This window comes from Macrotis lagotis, chromosome 2 (genome assembly GCF_037893015.1).
Source record: "Macrotis lagotis isolate mMagLag1 chromosome 2, bilby.v1.9.chrom.fasta, whole genome shotgun sequence".
Classification (NCBI taxonomy): Eukaryota; Metazoa; Chordata; class Mammalia; order Peramelemorphia; family Peramelidae; genus Macrotis; species Macrotis lagotis.
The window spans coordinates 222,795,335-222,816,414 of record NC_133659.1 but is presented as its reverse complement, the minus strand read 5'-3'; the positions used below and the strand labels follow the sequence as shown (position 1 = coordinate 222,816,414).

Genomic DNA, 21,080 nt, shown 5'->3' with positions numbered 1-21,080 from the left:
CCCGGGCAGGCTGGCACAGAGGCGCCCTCGTCCTCTCTTCCCAATGGGCTTAAAGCCTCCTCCACGCCTCCGCCGCCTCCTCCTCCCCTCTCCAGAAGGACGCCCGCCCTGGCCAATCGGCGCCCGGAGCCGGCCCGGTCGTCCCCGCCCCCGACGCCCTCCCCCGTCCGCCCCCCCGGAGCTCCACCAATCGAGGCCGAGTGCGGGGGCGGGGCGGGCCGTTGCCTAGCGACGGGCGGCGCGGGGCGGAGGGAGAGCTGCCGGCAGGCCCGGGGGCGCTGCTATCCCTGGGCCGGGGGGCGGCGGCCTCGGCGCGGGCAGAGGCGGCGTCGTGGCGCTCGGCGGCTCGGCGGCGGCTCGGGCGGCGGCTGCGGGCAGGAGGCGGAGCCGCGGGGCGGCGGGCCCCGGGAGCCTATAAGAGGGGCCGCGGCGGCTCGGCGCGCCACTCCTCCGGCTCCGGCGCTCCGGGCTCGCCTCGCTCCCGCTCCCGCTCCGGGCTCTGGTGCAGCCGGGACCCAGGACCATGTCGCGCTCGGAAGAGGTGCACCGACTGACGGAGAATGTCTACAAGGTGAGCCTCCAGCCGGGCGGCGGCGCCCCCGCGTCCTGCCCACCGGCCCCCGTCTGCGCCCCCACTCTGCGGTCCGTCTGTGCCCCCGTCTGTGCCCCCACTCTGCGGCTCCGTCTGCGCCCCCACTCTGCGCCCCCGTCTGTGCCCCCACTCTGCGGCTCCGTCTGCGCCCCCGTCTGTGCCCCCACTCTGTGCGCCCCCGTCTGCGCCCCGTCTGTGCCCCCACTCTGCGGTCCGTCTGTGCCCTCGTCTGTGCCCCCGTCTGTGCCCCCACTCTGCGGTCCGTCTGTGCCCTCGTCTGCGCCCCCGTCTGTGCCCCCACTCTGCGCCCTCTCCTCCGCCCCACTCTGCCCGCCCTGTGCCGCTCGGCGCTTGGGGACCTGCCCCAAGCCTGCCGGGAGCCCCCCACTCCTGGAGCTGCGCCGGCTCTAAGTTTCTCCTGCCCTTTCCCCCCTCCTCTTCCGCCCCCCCCCCCACGGGTGCCCCGGGCAGAGCTGGGAGGTGCCCGGCTGGAGAGGCTCAGTGTAGCCCTGCCCACGCCTGGGGACGACCCGGCTACACGCCTGGCAGGGAGGCACAGGTTGGGGGGGTGGCTGGATGCCAGTCCCAGGGGCTTTCCCTCGGTGGGACCCCAGCCGCTGCCCAGGAAAGCCAGGCACTCCCTCCCAAGTGCTTCCCTTAACAGACTGAGTTCAGATTAGGGTGAGATTTTCTCTCCTCTCTCGGTGGATCACTCCAGCTCGCCGCCATCTAGCTACCTGTTCCTTGGTGGGGGGTGGGGAATGGGAGAGACTTTTTCCTGTGGGGACTACGCAAGAGACAGCCTGGCTTTTTTTGTGTCTTTTCCAGCGTTGCTGTAAAGTCACAGGTGGCACCTTGGCACAGATCCGGTCTTAAAGTCGGTTCTTGATATTGAGCTATTTGGCCTTTCGTCTTTGCTTTAGCGCTTAGGGTTGGCACTTTATGACTGTGACTCAGGTTGACTGAGGCATAAGAGCTTAAGCTGATTTCTCCGTTTTCCTTTACAAAATCCTGGAAAACTTTCTCTCCCTATCAGATTGTAGTGGGAAAGGATTTTTTTTTTGAAGTTGGGAGAGAGGAGAAAAAATGATCAGTTTATCTTTTATAGATAGTATGGTTTGAGAATAAAGCAGTCTAGTACATAGAAAGAAATAGAAATTTTATTTGTGTAGTCTAGAAAACCCCATAAAATAAGACTAAGATATCAACCAGAGTGAGGATTAAGCTGTAGGAAAGGCCAAGGAAGGTAGTTCTCTTTACAGTGCAGTTCTCTATATAGATCATATGCATTCTCTGCTGGCTCTTTTAACAGTTATCAAATGGCTGGGATTTTAGTTACTGTGTCTTTATTAGTACCTTGCTGTGCTTTCCAACTACTGTTATGCAAGTATTTTTACTTACAGTAGAGATTTAACTCCTTCAAAGCTTCATGCTTTGGGAAAATATTGAATATCCTACCGAGTTGGGAGGTGGGGCTAGCAATTGCTTTTGCGGGTAGGGTAGATGAGTGGACAGATAATTTAGCTTATATAACTCACTAGTGGTGGTGAGTCTAATTGTTGAGGGGTGATTTAAAAGCTGTAAAAACAAGATTCACACATCCTTTGACTTTTAAAATGCAGTCTCAACTCAAAACCTGCAGAGCATTGATGGGTCCTTCTAGCTTTTGGGCTCACCATAGCCCCAACAAACAGTTGCTTCCAGAATCAGGAAGAAATCTCTATCATTTTAATGGGTTGGAGGCAAGAGCTCAGTCCCCCCTTTCTCAAGGATCTGTTTTGTTAAGGAAAAAAATAGTTAATCCAAACAATTGGACTTGCCTGAAAAAAAAAAAATTGAATTTTAGATAGGCAAAATTCTGGATCACCAGGAAGATTATGCTATTCCTTTCTTCATTGCTAGGTCTGATCTGAAGGTTAAGCAGTGGTCAGTAAGATTAGAGTGGTCAGTACTTACATTGCAGGTACTGGCTTACAGCTAGCTCACTAAGTAGAATTGCAGCACATTCACTCTCTGCAAAGCAACAGTTTTTAATTGCCAAACAACCCTGGCTGTGCCTTCTGAGTCAGTGGACTGTGAAGCAAACCCTCTTAACTCATTCTGGGCCATATCCCATGGAAGCTCCTGGGACAGCCCATTTGGTTTTTAGCAAGAATTCAAGGCCAGAATGTACTTTACTAATTCGACTTTTATTTCATAAAGCTCTTAAAACTGTAGCTGTAAGGATCTGGAAAGAAATTTGAGGTGATGCAAAACCCTAGCTATCTAAATCAATTTTGAAGGTATGTTAAGTCTTCTATCCCTTTCCATAATTTCAATGGTATCCTTCAGAAAGAAGCAAATAAGGAGTAAACCCACCAAAGAAATAGACTTCAAGCGTCAATTTCTTTTCTGAGTGTGTGTGTGTGTATACATATATGTATTTTTTTTTCTCTGAGAAAGCAGATGCTGTTATGAGAAGGAAGATTTATTAAATCATTAGTGATTAACTCGGCCTGCTACTGTGATTTGATTATCAGTGGGGAGGGAATGGGGAAGTAACAGAATTGTCTTCCCTTTCTTTTTTTCTTTGCAGGTGGGCTAAAACCTATTAAAGACATCTTACATAGTTTGGATTATAAGGGTAAAGCTAGTAGATCTGATATATCAAATCCTGTGATAGACCCTAATAAACTACTTATAATCTATGTGTTCTTATGTTCAAAAAGTAGTAGTTATGGCATTGAATGCTTAAAGCATGGAACTGCAATTCATTGTGAAGTGAAACCAGTCAAATGGTGGCAAGCAAAAATAGACCTAATTTCTTCCTGTAAGCTCATTTAACTGAAGGAAGAAATGACCTCTCTTGGTAGAGATTAAAAATGCAAGTTTGATGTTTCATTTAGTTTGTTCTGATGTGGAATTTATTACTATCCAATGTAAAAGTGTGTTAATAAGATGATATAATTTACTATGGTTGAACACAAACAACACTGTAGGTGTCAAAGGAGATATGTTCCATCCTGGAAACTCATATGACTTAGTGCTGCTGTTTATTAGGATGGTTGATTTTATAGATTGTTAGGTGTTTATTTTTTAGGGTTTTTTTTTTTGCAAGGCAAATGGGGTTAAGTGGCTTGCCCAAGGCCACACAGCTAGGTAATTATTAAGTGTCTGAGATTTGAACCCAGGTACTCCTGACTCCAAGGCCAGTGCTTTATCCACTACGCCACCTAGCCGCCCCCATTAGGTGTTTTTTTTAACAGCTCAGTTGTTGACATGATTATTAAATCCTATAAAACTGATGCTGATGTCTTTTTTTTAAACCAAGGAAGAATTGAGGGTTGATGAACTGCATAGATGTGGGTTTTGACAACTTGGCATCTTGAATGAGGAAAAAATTTGGACAAGGAGACTGAGAAATAAGGAAGCATTTGGTAGGTGAACTGAATCCACAACATAGAGATCTGGGAAATTTAATTTTCTAGGCATAGTCCCATTCCTGTACATTTCTTTCTCTTGACTTTGATTCCTTTAAATGCCAGTTTCATTGCTTGTATGTAATTCTCTTGTCTTTTGAGTGCAATGGCCCTAGAAGTAGGACTGGAACCCTTTGAATGCTGTTGTACTGTTTATTTTGGCTGTTGCAACGTATCAACTGGATTTCTTAGTTGTGTGTTTGTCTTGGCAAAAAGAGGAAAAGCAGAAAAGCGCTTCCAAGCTCTTTCTGATTAAGTATGTGAGAATAAAGTATACAGTTTTGATTTCCCTAACATCATAGAGAAAACGTAACTGGATAGTATAACCCTTTTTTGTTAGTGTCTTGACTGCCTTTTGGCAAATACATCCCTTAGAGAATTTCATTGACTAGGAAAAGGGATCTACATTTGCCTTTCTCTCTCAGATGCCCATGGAGAGCACAATTCTCAGTACTTTTTCCAGTCAAGCAGAATTCTAAATCTAAGAAAACTAAAGATTTTTTATGTGGGGAGGGGGAGAAACTTGAGATTCATTGGAACTAAAATCCTTTGTGCTGGGGACAAATCACTTTCCTCTCCAAACTAAGTATAACCTTCAAGGAACATAAAACCCACTACATTCTGCCTTACTTTTTTTTTTTTTGGCCTTATTACCTATCCCTCCTTTTCAATATTCCAAATATTTCAGCCAAAGAGGAGTATTCTTGAATTCAGCCTGCTTTCTTCCTCAGTCAGTTTCCTGAGGGCAGAAATGGACTACCTTGGTACAGATTAAAAATACAAATTTGTTCATTCTATTTATCCTGATGTAGAGTTCATTGCTTTCCATAGTAAAAGTGTGCTAATAAAATGATTTAATTTACAGGGTTAAATGAAAACAATGTTGCAGGTATCAAAGGAACTGAGTTTATAATACTACTCATGTTGTTACCATTTGCCAAAAGGTCTTTCTGCCTCCTTGCCCTTTCCTCTTGTTGACATTCTTTGCTTTATGGGTTCACTCAGATACTACTTCTATGAAATCACTTCTGAGTCGTCAGACTTGAGCCCTCAATCTATCCCTCAAATTTCTCAAATAATTTGCACTTATTAAATTGTAATTATTTGTGCTTTTGTCTATCTCCCCCCCCCCCAACCCTTCCAAATTAGGGAGATTATATCCCTAAGGGCAGGGACTGCTATAAAATTGAAGGTATTAGACTAGTTGGCTTCTGAGGTCCCTTCTTGGCTCTTAATCCATGATTCTATGATCTCATCCTGTTTCTATATTGTATATTGCCATGCTTTAAAACCAAACAAGACAAAACAAAACAAAACAAAACCACATTGTAGCTAACCTTGATGTTGCTAAAATGGTATTGTGGATAGACTACTTGATAAGGAGGCAGGAAGATTCATCTCCCTGAGTTCAAATCTGACAAAACAGACATTAGCTGTTTAAGTGCCTTGGTTTTCACATCTGTAAAATGAGTTGGAGAAGGAAATGGCAAACCACTCCAGTGTCTTTGCCAAGCCAACCCCAGATGGGGTCATGAAGCATCAGTACTGAAAATGACTAACCAAGAAACTAACCTTTTTGTCTCTTTACTAAGGAAAATTGAACATTGGGTAATAGATATATAACCTGTGTATCAGGAGGCTCCTACATACAGTTTTTGTCATTAGATAGATACTATCAGAACTTGTAGTAATGACTAAGCTTTCAAGAACCCAAGGTTTTGCAAAACAACCTTCTCTTTATAGCCTACTTCTTTTTTTTTAATTATCGATTTAAGGCCAGGAGGTTTAAGTGACTTGCCCAAGGTCACACAGCTAGGAAATTATTAAGTGTCTGAGGTCACATTTGAACTCAGGTACTACTGATGCTAGGGTCAGTGCTCTATCCACTGCACCACCTAGCTGCCCCTATATGGCCTATTTCATATTTAGCAATAATGTTAACAAAATGGTGGGATATGGAACCAAGTTTGCTGAGTCTCACATGGGTCTTAGCTTTTCTAAACATTTATTTAAGTTTTGGTTATTTTAATATGTGTTTTTTGACCAAAGGCTAACAAATTAAAATGATACCATAGAGAAACTGAACCCTGATGAAAAAAGAAGACAGGAAAACAATATGACTAAATGGAAATATAATGGAAAAAATTCTCCTTGAAAGAATGAATAAAATAGGATTTGGCAGTTCTACCCTGAAGCAGCAAAAACCTTTTTCACAGAATGTTTGGTCATCTCACCTCTCTATGCTTAAGATGAACATAGGTAAACAGAACATCCTACAGCTTATGTGCCAACATCTTATTGTAGATGTTGAAATTGAGATTTTCAATGGAAAAACCTAACAAGATCCTCCAGGTCAAGCAACTCAGTGGCAACATAAAGCTTGACAATGTGAAGGGAAGCAAAAACTACTGGAAGATGTAGCTCAGGATTGAGAATGGGTAGTTCAAAGACTTGTAGATCACTGAGAAGCCACAACTTTTTATATGGTATGTTCCTTCTCCAAGAAGAGAGTGGGAAGGCACTAGATGAAGTGAGCTCTGAATAATATTACTACAAATGAAAATGATTACTTCTTAGCAGACCCGCAGCAATGCAGTCAATGATCTATTGACTGGATAGAGCTAAGAGCAAAATCAATAACAAGTCAGAAGACAAAGAAAGATGAGAAGGCACTGTCTATGATTATAGTGGCTCCAACCAGACTTGGTCATATGAACTGTCCACTCTGAAAAATAGAAAATGGAGGCAAAAATAAAAACTTGACATACAATTTTTTTTAAAGATTTTATTTATTTTGAGTTTTACAATTTTCCCCCATCTTACTTACCTCCCCCCCGAAAGCAATTTCAGTCTTTACATTGTTTCCATCATACAATTTTTTTAGTAAAAGTTTTTTTATTAAAGATATTATTTGAGTTTTACAATTTACCCCCAATCTCACTTCCCCTCCCCCGAAAGCAATCTGTCAGTCTTTACTTTGTTTCCATGTTGTACATTGATCCAAATTGAGTGTGATGAGAGTGAAATCATATCCTTAAGGAAGAGACAAAAAGTCTAAGAGATAACAAGATCAGACAATAAGATATCAGTTTTTTTCCAAAATTAAAGGGAATAGTCCTTGAACTTTGTTCAAACTACATGGCTCTTTATCTGGATACGGATGGCACTCTCCTTTGCAGACAGCCCAAAATTGTTCCCGATTGTTGCACTGATGGAATGAGCGAGTCTTTCAAGGTTGAACATTACCCCCATGTTGCTCCTCATACAATTTTTTTAAGAGATGTTGAACCCCAGTGCTAAACAGTGAAGACTCAGAACTGAAAAACCTTCCCCAGCCAGTAAACACTTTATCTCCTTGCCAGGCAGAGACATGGCAGCCAAGGGCACCAGTACTAGCTAATTTGCAAAAGATTATAGAGGGGAGATTAGAAACAGTGAAAAAAAAACAGTTGAGAAGAAAATTATCCTGCCGAGAGCTAGAGAGCTTGGTGTGAGATCCAGCTAAACCAGGTCATCCAGAGAGCATTTATAGCTGAAACCAAGAGGAGACAACAATTAGATGCAAAAAAAGAGAATAGATTTGCTTTCCATAATGATTTATTCTCCATATGATTTAGGCACCACTTTTGAGTTATACTTTCTTATGATGAAAGAGTTTTGGAACACATCAGATGAAGTTAGGAAGAGTGACCAAACCTGATCAAAATCACAGAGAAGAAATATGTCCTTGAGGAAACACAGTTTTGAATTAAACAAATGAAAGAGTTTCAATATAGTTTAAATGGGGAAAGATTTAGAAAGAATGGAAAAGATCATAGATGGAACAGTTATAAAAAATAAAAAGTGATGAAGACATCAACCCTCATTGTACCTGTATGCCCAGTTTCTCATCCACATGAAATATTTGAGTGCAATGACATCCTTAGGAAAATATTAGAGAGAAACAACTAGGTTTTCCTCGTATCGCTGAAGGTATAGAAAATGAGCTGTTGTATCTATTCATTTCAAAAAAGAATTTTACTCAAATACAAAATGTCTTAAAGGGTCAAAGCAAGATATCTATTGCATCTATATTAAAATTAGTCCAAAATATTATAGATACTTTTTGTTGATTAGATGTTAATTCCATTTACTCCAATTTCAAAACCTAAAAGAAGGTGCTGTTCTGAGGAGACTGTACAGAACCCAAGTAGAAGAATTCCTTATCAATGGTGAAGTCTTCCAGATAATTAATTCCATTGTGCAATGATTTTGTGCTGATGATCAGGCTCTTTACCTTTGCTGGGAAAGAAAAGTAGGTGAAAATGCATTTTGCTCAGATTACAACATTCAGTGCAAAAATCAGTCCACTGAGCCTATGACAGAGAGAGAGAGAGAGAGAGAGAGAGAGAGAGAGAGAGAGAGAGAGAGAAAGAACTTGCTTGAGTGCTGCATGTGTGTATCTATTCATCCATAAAAACTTGGGCAAATGGATTCTGCATTTTGTCCCAGAATCAAACAAGAGGGGGAGATTAACTGAGTTGAATTTGGAAAACTGCATAGTACATTTGATGTTTCCCAAGCTGTTCCTTGCCACAAGACCCATCTAGTTCCTTTCTGGCTCAGAATTCTAGAACTCTCAGAGGAATCAAACTGCAGGTGACTCAAAAGAAAAGTGACAAACTAGAAGTAGACTATAGATTATTAGCAGGTATGACTTTTCTGAGAAACAGCATGTTATGAATATGTATGATGGGAAAGGTAATTGAGCTGGTCATGTAGTGATAGTGAGGGATGATACACAGTCAAATTCAGTGCTCACTGCTAACTACTGGAGGCCTTCCTTTGGTTCTTTTAACCCGACTACTCCTAGACTTAACCAGATTACTACAACTAGTGGTGGATATATTGACTTTATGAAAAAATGCCTTAGGATAGCTGTCCTATATGATAGAGTATTTTGTTGCCTAGGAGCTGAGCACAATTTTTCTAGAGAGGTATCTTCAGTCCCATGTGAGAGATTGGAGAGGTACTAGATACCTGCTTTTCTGACCTGTACTAAATTAGCATAGTGTCAGGGAAGCTGCTGGATTTGAAGTCAGAGGACCAGAGGAAGACTTCCAGTGCATTTGGTAGATCATTTATGGAGAATTAGGACAATGAGGTAGTGCAGTGGATAGAGTCAGGAAGACTCATCTCTTTGAGTTGGAATCAGCTTACCAGCTGAGTGACCCTGGCAAGTCAGCTAAACCTTTTTGCGTTAATTTTCTCATCTATAAAATTAACTGGAGTTATAAATAAGTGGCAAACCACTCCAGTAACTTTGCCAGGGAAACCCAAATGGAGTCATGAAAGTTCAACATGACTGGAAAATGATTATGAAGAATTAATAGAGAGACATGGATAAAAATCACACAGAATGAGAAGGCACAAATAAATTTCCTTTCCTGGTAGAAGGGGGTACTCAGACTGATATCATCATTGGTACATCAAAGTTCCTTGCACATGGTTGGTGCTAAATGTTTGGGCAAAATATGGGGACTCAGATTTTCATCCTGTCATGCCAGAGTTTGGGAAACTACTTTCCTTGTTACTGACCTACTTTGCTATGATTTGAGAAATCAGCATTGTTAATGTGCTTTTGAGATTACTTGTGGAAAGTATTGCCATTTCTGGCAGAAAGACCAACTCATGCCTCAAGTAAATGTATTTGTTACTCTGATTGTGCCAAACACAGACTGGCAGGATCTGGGTTAGACTGGTTATGCCTTTGATTTGTTTTGAGAATAAATCTGAGTTTGTACTCTATGTGCAGCTATAACCTATAGGCTGAATCTCTTTTGGGGTTAGTAGTGGGTAAGTTAACTTTGTGGAAAATGCCTCAAGATAGTTTCATGTGATGTGGTAATATACTCCTTGGGAGCTGAGCACAATTACTCTGGAAAGGTATGTCAGTCCTGTATCAATGATTGGTTGAAGAGGCAAAAGAATACCTGCTTCTCTGACCTATACTTCATTAGCACAATGTGAGGGAGGCAGCTTGGAGTTATGGAGAGACTGCTGAGTTTGGAGACAGAGGATCAAAGTTCAAATTTGTGTGACTAAGGACAAATAAATCTCTTAATGTCTAGATTAGATGACCTCTGAGGATCTTTTTAGTTCTGAGTCTTTGATATTATGACATGTTTCCTCCCCATCTCTTCAACATGACATTCGTTCGACTTTGCTTTCTGAAGGTAGAGATGTTATGGAAAAGTCTGGGCAGGAGAGGCACCCACCACTTTATTGCTAATCTTGGCCTTAAGTTTTATTCAGCATTGCTGTGCAGAGTTGTGTAATGGTTGACAGCCATCAGAGGCATGACTGCAGTGGGCATAGTTTCATAAAAGTTTTACTTGGAGATTATGGAAATGAGCTTAGAGGTAAATACATACCAGGTAATTAAAAACTCCCATTTCCAGCAGCAGAGACTTCGGGTATGTGTTTCTCTGAGTCAATGGGTGGAATGGAAGATTGCTATTTTGAATGACATTTGGATTTGGGGTTAATGACAGGCTGGTACTACAATTTCTTTTCCTCTTGTCATGTAATATAGTATTTTTTCTTTTTCTAATTTTTAGTAGATTCTTTCCAAGAATTGGAAGCTGAGATAGAATTAATTCCATGATGTTTTGTTTCTTGAAACAGAAAAAGGCAATTTATCCATTATTGTGACTGCTGATCTGATTTTGTCCTGTTAGATACCTAATATTCTCTGTATCTTCCAAAAGACAGATGATTCATTGGACTAGAAGATAGTGTATTGCCCTATGTGATAACAATTTTTTTTTAGGTTTTTGCAAGGCAATGGGGTTAAGTGGCTTACCCAAGGCCACACAGCTAGGAAATTATTAAATGTTTGATGCCGGATTTGAACTCAGGTACTTCTGACTCCAGGGCCAGTGTGCTATCCACTGCATCACCTAGCCACCCCTGTGATAATATTTTGAATACAGGCAATCCTATTAAATAGGGAACAAAAGGGAAACCACCTATCACTTGAGGGAGTCAGTTTTCCATGTGGAATTTTTGGACAGGTAAGAGTTTTAAAGTTGGTTGGGTTCCTTCTATCTTCTCATTGAGAATTTAATTTTGAACAGGGGTCCAAAACTGTATAGAATCACTTAAAGCTAGTCCTCAAAGATTCAATAAGAATGAGTATGATCCTCAAAGATTGAGTGAGTGTGTGTGTGTGTGTGTGTGTATGTGTATTCTACAAGGAAGGAGGCATGAGTAAGTAGAAAATATGCTCCAGGAACTCAGCAACAATGTGCTTTTTCCCTATGTCCAGGTCTGTGTTGTTTCTCTTGTGTCTTATATCCCTTGAGGGCAGTGACTTTTTCTTGCTGAGCATGTTGTGGGAATAATAATGACAAAATATTAATTTCTGGGGGTTGGGCAGAGTTCTGGAATGGGAGGGAAGGAGATTCCCTCCTTCCACAAGTGAAGGAGGGTGCCACCATGCTTGCAACTTCCCTTTGGTTAATGAAGCCCATCCCTTCTAGTGGTAGCAGTTGCCTAGTCATCCCTAGGAATTGTGTGGGTGGAAGGACTGGTATTTGTTGCCTGCTACCACTTAATCTTGGCCTGGCTGTCTCACTGATGGTCCTGCTATATAGCAGGGGTAACAATTGGAAAGTTGTATGAATGTCATGGTGGATTCAGTAGCCTACTGTTGTGGACTTTTATCCATTTTCATTGTTATGCTTAGATGCACTAAACCAACAACGGTCTTTCCCCCTGTTCCATAGCTTACCCCCAAAGGTTTTCCTTGAGGCATCATGATAAGGAAGCCTTTCATAATTATTTTATACCAAAAAACTGTGCTCTCCTTGGAAAGATTGTACTTAATGAGATGGTGGCAGAGCTGTCAACCTCCCCCTCACCGGTGCTGCTGCTACAATCAGCTGCCTACGTCCATGTAGTAATTACAGAGCCGAATGAAGGGAGCTGGCACCTTCCACCAACGTAATCCCACTTCCCCCGTGCTCTGATTCATCCTTATGTACCTTGTAACTCTACAGCTGCTAGGATGGCTCTCACAGGAGCAGACTTCAACCCCAGAAGTGTCGGCAGAGATCTAACATATGCAAGGCACAAGCCTGGTCCAGCCAAGTTGGAGAGATATTGGTTTGCTAAGCTTAGAGAATGTCTAACCTGGAAAACAGATAAAGGAGGAATGTACTCTGAAGCAAGTCTTCCTTTCCTCCAAAGGTCAGGGATTGGTTTATTGGAGGGGAGGGGATAAATATAGAACAAGATCTTTTGGACATTCCTTGTTGGTTGTTGGTTATTGTGTTCCCAAGAGCTGAAACCTAGTTATTGTTTTATTTTTAAAGAATTGTGTGGGTGGATTTGCTTGTCTTAGAATCTCTCATTCCTGTGTGTGTGTGTGTGTGTGTGTGTGTGTGTGTATGTATGTATATATGTATGTTCTACCTTCAGGTATTTGCCTTAAGAAAAGTAGCTGCCAGCCCTTATCTTCCTGGACTGACAATAGTAAGATGGTGTGATAATAGCCAGTTAGTTTATCAGTTAGCTTTATGACCTGAAGAAGAGAGTATACCTCTTTGCAAATTCCATTCAACCAGCATGTATGATAAACATTAGTCACTTTTACAGCTTTGGGTTTGGTGGGGATGGTGCAAATAGGTGTGGAAGCTGGGGGGATTTGGGAATAATTAGGCTGAGAAGACAGCCTGATATACAAGGAAAAGGGAAATGGTTGATAGCCCAGTTTCCTTCTACCCCCCCCCCCCCCATGGAACTTTTTGACATTTGCAGCAGCTGCTACCCCTAACTAACATCTGGCTTCCCTGGAGTATCAGGAAGCACAAATGCTGAGCCATTGGGGACAAAGGGTTTGTTAAGCAGGTGACTCAGGCAGCAAGATCAGCAACCATGGACCTTAACTGAGTGTGAGACTTATTCTCCTTCAGAAGGTAACCTTGGAAACCTTAGGTAGGAAGGCGGTTTAGGTAGTCCATTATGTTGATCTAGTAGCTATTATTTGTATTTGGGTACTTGGTAAAAATTGTGCTCTTGAAAATTAAAAAACAAACGAACCTACAACCAATTTTAGTCCATGCAAGATAACATTGAGCATTAAACTTTTCCAAAACCTAGGCCCACAACACTTCATTCCCACCTACCTTTACATCTTGCTTGGCAGTTATTACAACATGCAACACAATCTCCATCTGTTTCCTGTCACCATCTTTGCTGCTGTGAAAATTCCCCATGCCTGTTTCAGATCTGTCCTTACTCTAATCCTTTCCCCACATAACTGTCCAAATGATTTTTTTCCATTGTACAGGTATGCCCATATCACCCTTCAGTAAATGTCAGTAAGTGAGACTCTATTTGATCAAAGAATAAATATTTCATTTTTATCTCTTCCTTTTTAAATTTTTATGTTTTAATGTGCATAATCAAAAAATAAGCAAAATATATTGATATACATATGTACATATTGAGTGGGTGCTCAAAGATTTTTTTTAACCAATAAAAGTACAGGACTTTAAAAAAGTTTGGAGACCACAAGTTTAAATTAAAATAGAATTTCATAAGATTCCCATTTTGATGGTCTTATTACTAGGTAGATATTGTATTATTACTCCTCTGAGTCTGGTGATCTGTCCTTCTGTCCCTGTTACTTTTTTCAGTGGCTTAGATTCATTTTTAGAGCACTCTTCCCCTAAAAGTATGAGGTGCTATATAGTCTAGTCCCTGTTCTCCAGGCTGCCTTCTGAAGAAACTACTTAGTGAATAATAGTCTCAAAGTGTTCAGTTAATGAAACCTCTGCAGTTTATAAGGTCCCAGATAATTTCTCCCTTTTATGGGTGAAAGAAATGGAGAGTTGTTATAACTCTCTAGTACTTGAATGTAATGGTATTCTGCAGGAAGACTCCCCAACTTTTTGGCCCCAGGATTCCTTTACATCATTAAAAGTGATTGAGGACTGATCAAAAAGCTTTTGTTTATGTGGACTCTATTTTATCAATATTTATCATATTAGCAAGCATTTAGGTACTATGCTAAGGGCTGGAGATACAAAGGAAGACAAAAGATAGTCCATGCCCTCAAGTTGCTCAGTCTGTTGAAGGAGACAGTATATAAACAAGCTATTTATAGTTCATATTGGAAGTAATAAAATGTCTTAGTTTTGTTGCAAAAATAATTTTGACTTTATGGACTCCCTGAAAGAGAAAATTATGTTCCATCTGATTTTGATTTTAGAACTAGTAGTCTCTGTTGAGTTGGCTGGAATTTAGAACAGACCAAAAAAACCACTGGCAGAAAAACCATTACCTAAAAAAAAAATCTTTTTTCCCCCACCTCTTTCTTTCTTTCTTTAAAAATTTATTTATGGGTGACTAGGTGGTGCAGTGGATAAAGCACTGGCCCTGGAGTCAGGAGTACCTGGGTTCAAATCCGGTCTCAGACACTTAATAATTAACCTAGCCTTGTGGCCTTGGGCAAGCCACTTAACCCCATTGCCTTGCAAAAAAAATCTAAAAAAAAATTTATTTATTTAGTATTTTCTTTTTTCCTGGTTACATGTAAAAACTATTTTTAACACTCATTTTAAACTTTGGGTTCCAAATTCTCTTCCTTCTCATCCTACCTCCCCCCATTGAGAAAGTAGTCTATTTACATAGGTTATAAATGTGTAGCCATGCAATACATTTCTATGATAGTCATGTTATAAAAGAAAACATAGATATCCCCCCAGAAAAAAAGAAACCTCAAGAAAAATAAAGTAAAACAAAGTATGCTTCAATCAATACTCAGATACCATCAACTCTCTGGGGATGGATAGCATTCTTTATCATAAGCTCTTCAGAGTCTTGGGTCACAATATTGCTGTTACTTTGCACACAGTACATTTTACTTTATATCAGGTCATATAAGTCCTTCTGGAAATGCAATGTCTTCTCATGAGCCTGAGCCTGATCCCACGTCTGTTTGGCGCAGAACTTTAAAGCTTCTGTTCCTGATCTGAGTTGGAATTTTAGGCAACCCTTTTCTTGGAGGCTTACCATTGGTGTCAGACTTAGTTCAGATACTCAATTGGTTTTAACCTACCTGAGCTCTAGCAATGACAGTAGCAGGGATTGATAATGGGTCTTGATCATTATGCCTGGGGATTAAATATATTTTAGTTTTTCTTGGTAGAAAACCCTTATGAGAATAAATTCCATGATGTAGAAATTTGATCCTTGAATGTGAAGTAGATTTTTTGTTTATTATTTTTTATTTTTTAAAATTATTGATGCTGAATGTGTTTAGAAATTTCTAGCATATCTTCTTTGGGGCAATAATAATAGTTGACATTTATATAGCACTGTAAGGTTTTCTAAACACTTTGTATATATTCTCATTTGGTTTGGCAGCAGCTGCTTTGTTAAAAATGTTTCACCGGCATGTGGGAGATAGAAGGTGTGATAGTCTCAAGACTATCCATGCTTGCAGCCCAATTTACCCAGTTAGTTATTAGTATAATGAAGTTTCTCCACCAGAAGCCCAGCCCATTGAAACTATAGTTCATTATCATAACTAGAAAAAGGGTGGGATGGTCTGGTATGTTCTAATGGGGCATATGGAAATCATAAATTGTATGACTGTTAAGAAATAATAATGTAGACCTAATGAGATGGGTATCCCCACATTTGCCAGTGCAAATCACTAACTTAACAATCCTAAATGTCATACAACAATCTTATTATACTTTAGGTGATTCTTTGTGGAACTGCAATTATGGTAGTCAGAGCAGGACTTTTCTTGTGTATTGTCTGCTTAATTGTAGTAATTTTTCTATTTTCAGGCTGTTTATATCAGTGCTATTTTTTTCTCTTTCAATCAAATAGCAGTCCTATGTTTATGACAACTTCAAGATTTCCATAGCAGCAAACTGTGATTTCATTATAAAAGCAATTGACTGGGGGGTATTAGTTCCAGTTTTGCAGTAACCACAGGCAAAAAGTGGCTTGAATACAAATTTCAAACCCCTTCTCAATAAAATAGTATGGTTTGGGAATGAAGTTTATTATTTGGCCCAAGTCAAGTTTGTCTTTGGTTATCCGAGGCAATGATTGAAAATGTCACACTGGAGAACAGTGACCAGGTTATGCTATTTTCCTATTGAAGTCCTATATCTACAGGATGCCAGGCACTGAGACAGGAAGGAAGTGACCTAGCTGTTTAGTCCTAATGTTCAAACCCTGCTGTGTTCCTATCCCTCATCTGAGAAGGAAATTTAGTAATGTTCTTTTAGTTAAATATGCCATTCCTGAACCCTCCTCACTTCAGAATAATCAGATTTAATTTTACACCTTTCTTCAGAATCCATTATAGAACTCTGATGCCTCATCATGGGCATTTAACCTACATTCTCAAGGACCTATATAAGGAAGGTGGGAGCACTGGTAGGTCTTAGCTAGCTGGAAAGGCTTATTGAAGGAAAGATCTGTTTCTTAATGAATTGTTGGCCAAATATCTACCTGAACTTGGAGAGACTTATTGACAGAAGAACTGACTTGAGTCAAAAAGTTGGCCACAGGTGATGACTTTCTTTTGGTAACATTGATGCCCACAAGGGTTGTGATTTGTATTATTGAAGTGATTATGTAGATCTTTGAAATCACAGTTCCCCTGAAGAAAAAAAAATTGGAGTAATTGCCACTATATTGGGAGCTCTGTGAGGGCAAAAAAGGTTTTATTTAATCCTTGTAGCTCTCCCAGTATCCAGTACTGTGCTTTGTATGTAGGGGGTACTAATTGAACTGAAATGAAATGTACTCATAGCTGATGCTCGATAACTAGAACTTTCCACCTCTCTTTGTGAATTAATTCATCTGCATGACCTTTTTTAGAGGTAAGAACAAGCAGAACCTCTTAAGGCATACATTTGCCTTCCTGATAGATGTGTTGGTTTCTGGCTTTTTTTCAGTGAAGGATGGGAGTCCCTGAAAAAGGAAAGCTATATTTCTTTTTTCACTTATTCCTTTTTGGGGCACCAGCCTATTTTATATCAGGAGGAGGAGCTATGCTAAAGACCTAAATGTTCCTTTTGGATTTTAAAGGTGTGCTACTACTGACAGGTACTACAGGCTTGTCAGTGGTTGATAACTATTGTAATTGTGGCAAAATGGAAGTCTCCTCCATCTTTCAGTGCCTCTTTTCTCCATTATTGCTAGGTCACCTGATACTTTGGGCAGAAAATTAGGAGGCAGAGTGATTGAGTGGAGAGAATACTAGACTTAGAGCCAGAGGATTCAAATCCTTGCTCTACCACTTCAGTAGAGCACCTTGGGTGAATCTAAGTTCAAAACTAATCTTAGACCCTGAGTGTTGTTGAGTCATTTCAGTCATTCCTAGTTTTCTGTGACTCCATTTGTGGTTTTCTTGACAAAGATAATAGAAAGTTTTGCCATTTCCTTGAGGAAACTGAAGTTAACAGGATTAAGTGACTTGCCCAATGCCACACAGCTAGTATATGTCTGATGTCATATTTGACAACAGGAAGAAGAGTCTTTCAGACTAAATCTGGCTCTATCCACTGAACTCCCTAGCTGCCTTTTACCCTGAGTAGAGTGAGCACTTTAATCTCTCTCTGTTTGAGTTTTCTCATTTATAAAATGAGAGGGGTCAACTAACTATATGACATTTGAGAACTCTTCTACTTCTAAAAGATCCTATGACTTCTAGAAATGAAACTTTTTTTGTAAAGTTTCCTATCCTTGGAGAACTTCTGTAAAATCCTCTCTCTCTCTCTCTCTCTCTCTCTCTCTCTCTCTCTCTCGTTGAAAATTCCATGCTCTTTGTCCTCCAATTTGATTTGCCCTCCTCTTTGCCTCTGGAGAGAGGTGTTTATGTTATTTCCCCAGAGACACAGCCTGACCTTATTTAAACAAATAAAACTTTGGAGTCTTACAAACTGATCTGACTTTCTTAAAAAAATAATCTCCATAAAAGTCCGTTCTGATGCAGGACTCCTAGTCTGGGGGTGACTCTGGTATAGTAATACCTATAAGAGTGCAGGGGAGTATTGGCCTTAATTGACTGAGAACAGATATAACTATTTGTCTGCTTGAGGGTTAGCCTAAAGCAGATAAGAGACTCATTACCAGAGGTGATTTTTTTTTCTCCTTAGCAATTCCTGGAGATTATCCACTAAGGTGTGGAGGGAGTGCTAGGTCACCTTACTTGCACCTTTGAAGTCATAAATCATAGAAATATCAAGCATATTAACCTAAGAATTGCTGGGCATATATGTAGACCTTGTATAAGGCAAGAGGCAGCTAGATGACTCAGTGAGCCTGAAATCAGAAAAACATGAGTTCAAATCTGGCTTCAGATACTTACTAGCTGTGTGGACCTGGGCAAGTCATATAATCCTGTCTGCCTTAATCAGAGCAGGAAACAGTAAACCATTCCAGTATCTTTGCCACAAAAACCTCATAGACAGAATTGATCTGCCATGGTTCATGAGTCACAAAGAAATGAACACAACTGAACAACAACAGTAGAAGGAAAACTTGATTGGTTTGGGGTATATGTGTTTTACTTGAAAACTTAGACAACTCATTGTGGTCAAAGACTACATTTTACACAGAACATTTTTTTCCTTTTCACTGATTCATTGAAATTTAGGATTTAGGAGGCTTAACTGGGTGGGGGTGGGGGTGGGAGGGGAGATGCCAGGGGATGCTAAAGTCTACCTTCTATTTAAATTTTAATCTGCCTTTATGCTTAACTCCTCTACTTTCATTATTAATTCTTGTCACAGGAATTCCTAAGCATCTGCAAACTCCTCCACCATCTGACTTTTAACTCCCTGCTGAATTGGTCAACTCTCTCCCATAACAGGACATGTGTAGAATGAGAATAGTAGGATGGTGGATAGAAAGGGCACTGGATTTGGAGTTGGGGTTCAAATCCTGTGTCTGCCACTTAGCCATTTGTTCATCTTTGACAAAAGCACATCATCTCTCTGGGCCTCAATTGCCTTATCTATAAAATAAAAAGTGCTGGACTAGATGACCTCTAGGATTCCATCCATCTTTAAATTGATGATCCTATTTGTTTTCTTACTTCCAGAATATGTGTTGTTTAACCAACCCTGGACATTATTTAAAGAACCTGGATTTGTAGTCAGATGATCAATGTTTGAATACTGGCTCTGTTACTGAGCAAACCTTGAGAAAATTTCGTTTCTCTGTGCCTTTGTTTCTTCATCTATAAAATAAGATACTTAGTTTTTAAAATTCTGTGACTATCTTTTAAATGTCAGTTTATCACTAGTGCTCCATAATACATAACTTTTCAGCAGATGATGATGATGATGATGATTAGAGAAACTTGGAGGAGAAATGATAGTTTGGTTTGAAATCCTTTAGGAATCATTCTTTATGGGTTGAATGGATTTTCTCAGCCCATCTCTTGCCTCTTTTGAGGCAACTAGGTGACTTGCTGGAACTGGAGCCAGGAAGCCCTAATTTCAAATCTATCCCCTGACATTGACTAGCTGTTTGATCCTAAGCAAGTCACTTAACCTTTGTTAGCCTCAATTCATTGGAGAAGGAAATGCCAGGAAAATCCTATGGACACTATTGGTATGCTACAATCCATGGAGGTCATGAAGAGTTGTGCTCCATTGAATGACTGAACAAAATCTCTGCTTTTCTGGGTTTAAGCCTTGTTCAGACCAGAATTGCATGGCAACTGTTTTGTTTTTTTTGGCTGAGGTTTTGGTGATATCCACTTCCCTTTCATGATAACCACCTAGGGGGAGAATGGAGTTGCAAATCTAGCGTGGTTCATTTTTTTCATGTTTGGGTGTAGACCTGGCCTTGTCACTATTTCCTGAACCTTATGGTGAACCCTTAAAATTCTTCCAGTGGGATAAAAGGAGTCAGGTGAAGAACAAAATTTTTCTTTTGTGCATGTTGTGGGGCTCTCCTAAATTATTTATGTAAGCATCAAATAAAGTATGCCTATTGGACCTGTGATCCAGGGCTTTACAAGTACTTTTCTGCTACTGCAGTAAAATTGTTATTGATTTCCGCCAGGACTGAGTCAACTCGTTGCTTTCTATCCTTCCCTGCAGAAGCCTTTGCCAGATTTCTGCGGGGTAAACATTGACCAGTGCTGTGGAATGATTGGAGGAACCTGGGTGTCTAATTGCAGAAGTTTGCAGTTATCCTGGTGACACCAACAATGGGTGCTAGTGTATAACAGGTTGTTTGATGGGAGGGCTGGCCTTGGGGGGAGGGGATGAGAGAAGCCATTTTCACACACTGATGAATTTTGCAGACAGTTCACCGTACTTCAGTGGTAGGAAGCTGAGCTGGTTATATATGTGACCAAGAACATTTTTCTGACAGATTGAGCTCTTTTCTTCTGAGTGGTTGCATGGAATAGTTAAAGGAAGTGGAATCCATTAGATGACTAGGCAAACAACACTTAGGTTAAGTTTTCCTTTCACTGAAAACTGCAGAACTGATTTCTTTGGGGGAGGGAGGCTTTTCATGCCTTCTCCTCTCCTTATTCCCCAAAATTCCCCTTCCTGGTACCACACAATTGTTCCCACTTCCCTGTTTCCATTTCCCATCTCTCTTCCTGAGAAACTTTGTTTCTGTCCTTCAGTTCTTGACTCATGTATCAGGCAGGATTTGACTTCCGTGTCACCAAGATTGAGAGGTCTACTTAAACCAGCCAAAGAACTTTCAGGGAGGATCACAGCAGTTCTAAAATCTTGGGAAGGGGGATGATTGTTAGTGTAGAGAGAAGAAATGTATCTTCCTTTGGCATTTTTCTTGCAGTTAGGGTAATTCCGCTTTACCCTTTCAAAGAACATTCTGTGTGTGTGTGTGTGTGTGTGTGTGTGTGTGTGTGTGTGTGTTTCTGTTTTTGTCTGTCTGTATATGTGTAGGGATGGGAAGGCAAAGAAACATCAAGGAAACACCATTTCCTTTTGCCAGCAAAGAAACTTCACTTTTTTTGTTAA

The 21,080-nt window shown here is 40.6% G+C and overlaps 1 protein-coding gene across 5 annotated transcripts in view; it reads left to right on the top strand.

Moving 5' to 3' along the window:
* The first annotated feature begins 374 nt into the window (after nt 1–374).
* The window catches only part of BAIAP2 (BAR/IMD domain containing adaptor protein 2), a 175,709-nt gene continuing 155,003 nt past the window's right edge, over nt 375–21,080 (top strand). For 4 of the 5 annotated variants that reach the window (XM_074224949.1, XM_074224952.1, XM_074224953.1 and 1 more), the window contains exon 1: nt 375–571. In XM_074224949.1, the coding sequence (XP_074081050.1) occupies nt 524–571 (48 nt within the window). In that variant the 5' untranslated portion in view covers nt 375–523. The remainder of the gene's footprint in view (nt 572–21,080) is intronic. The other variant, XM_074224951.1, reaches the window with a different exon arrangement.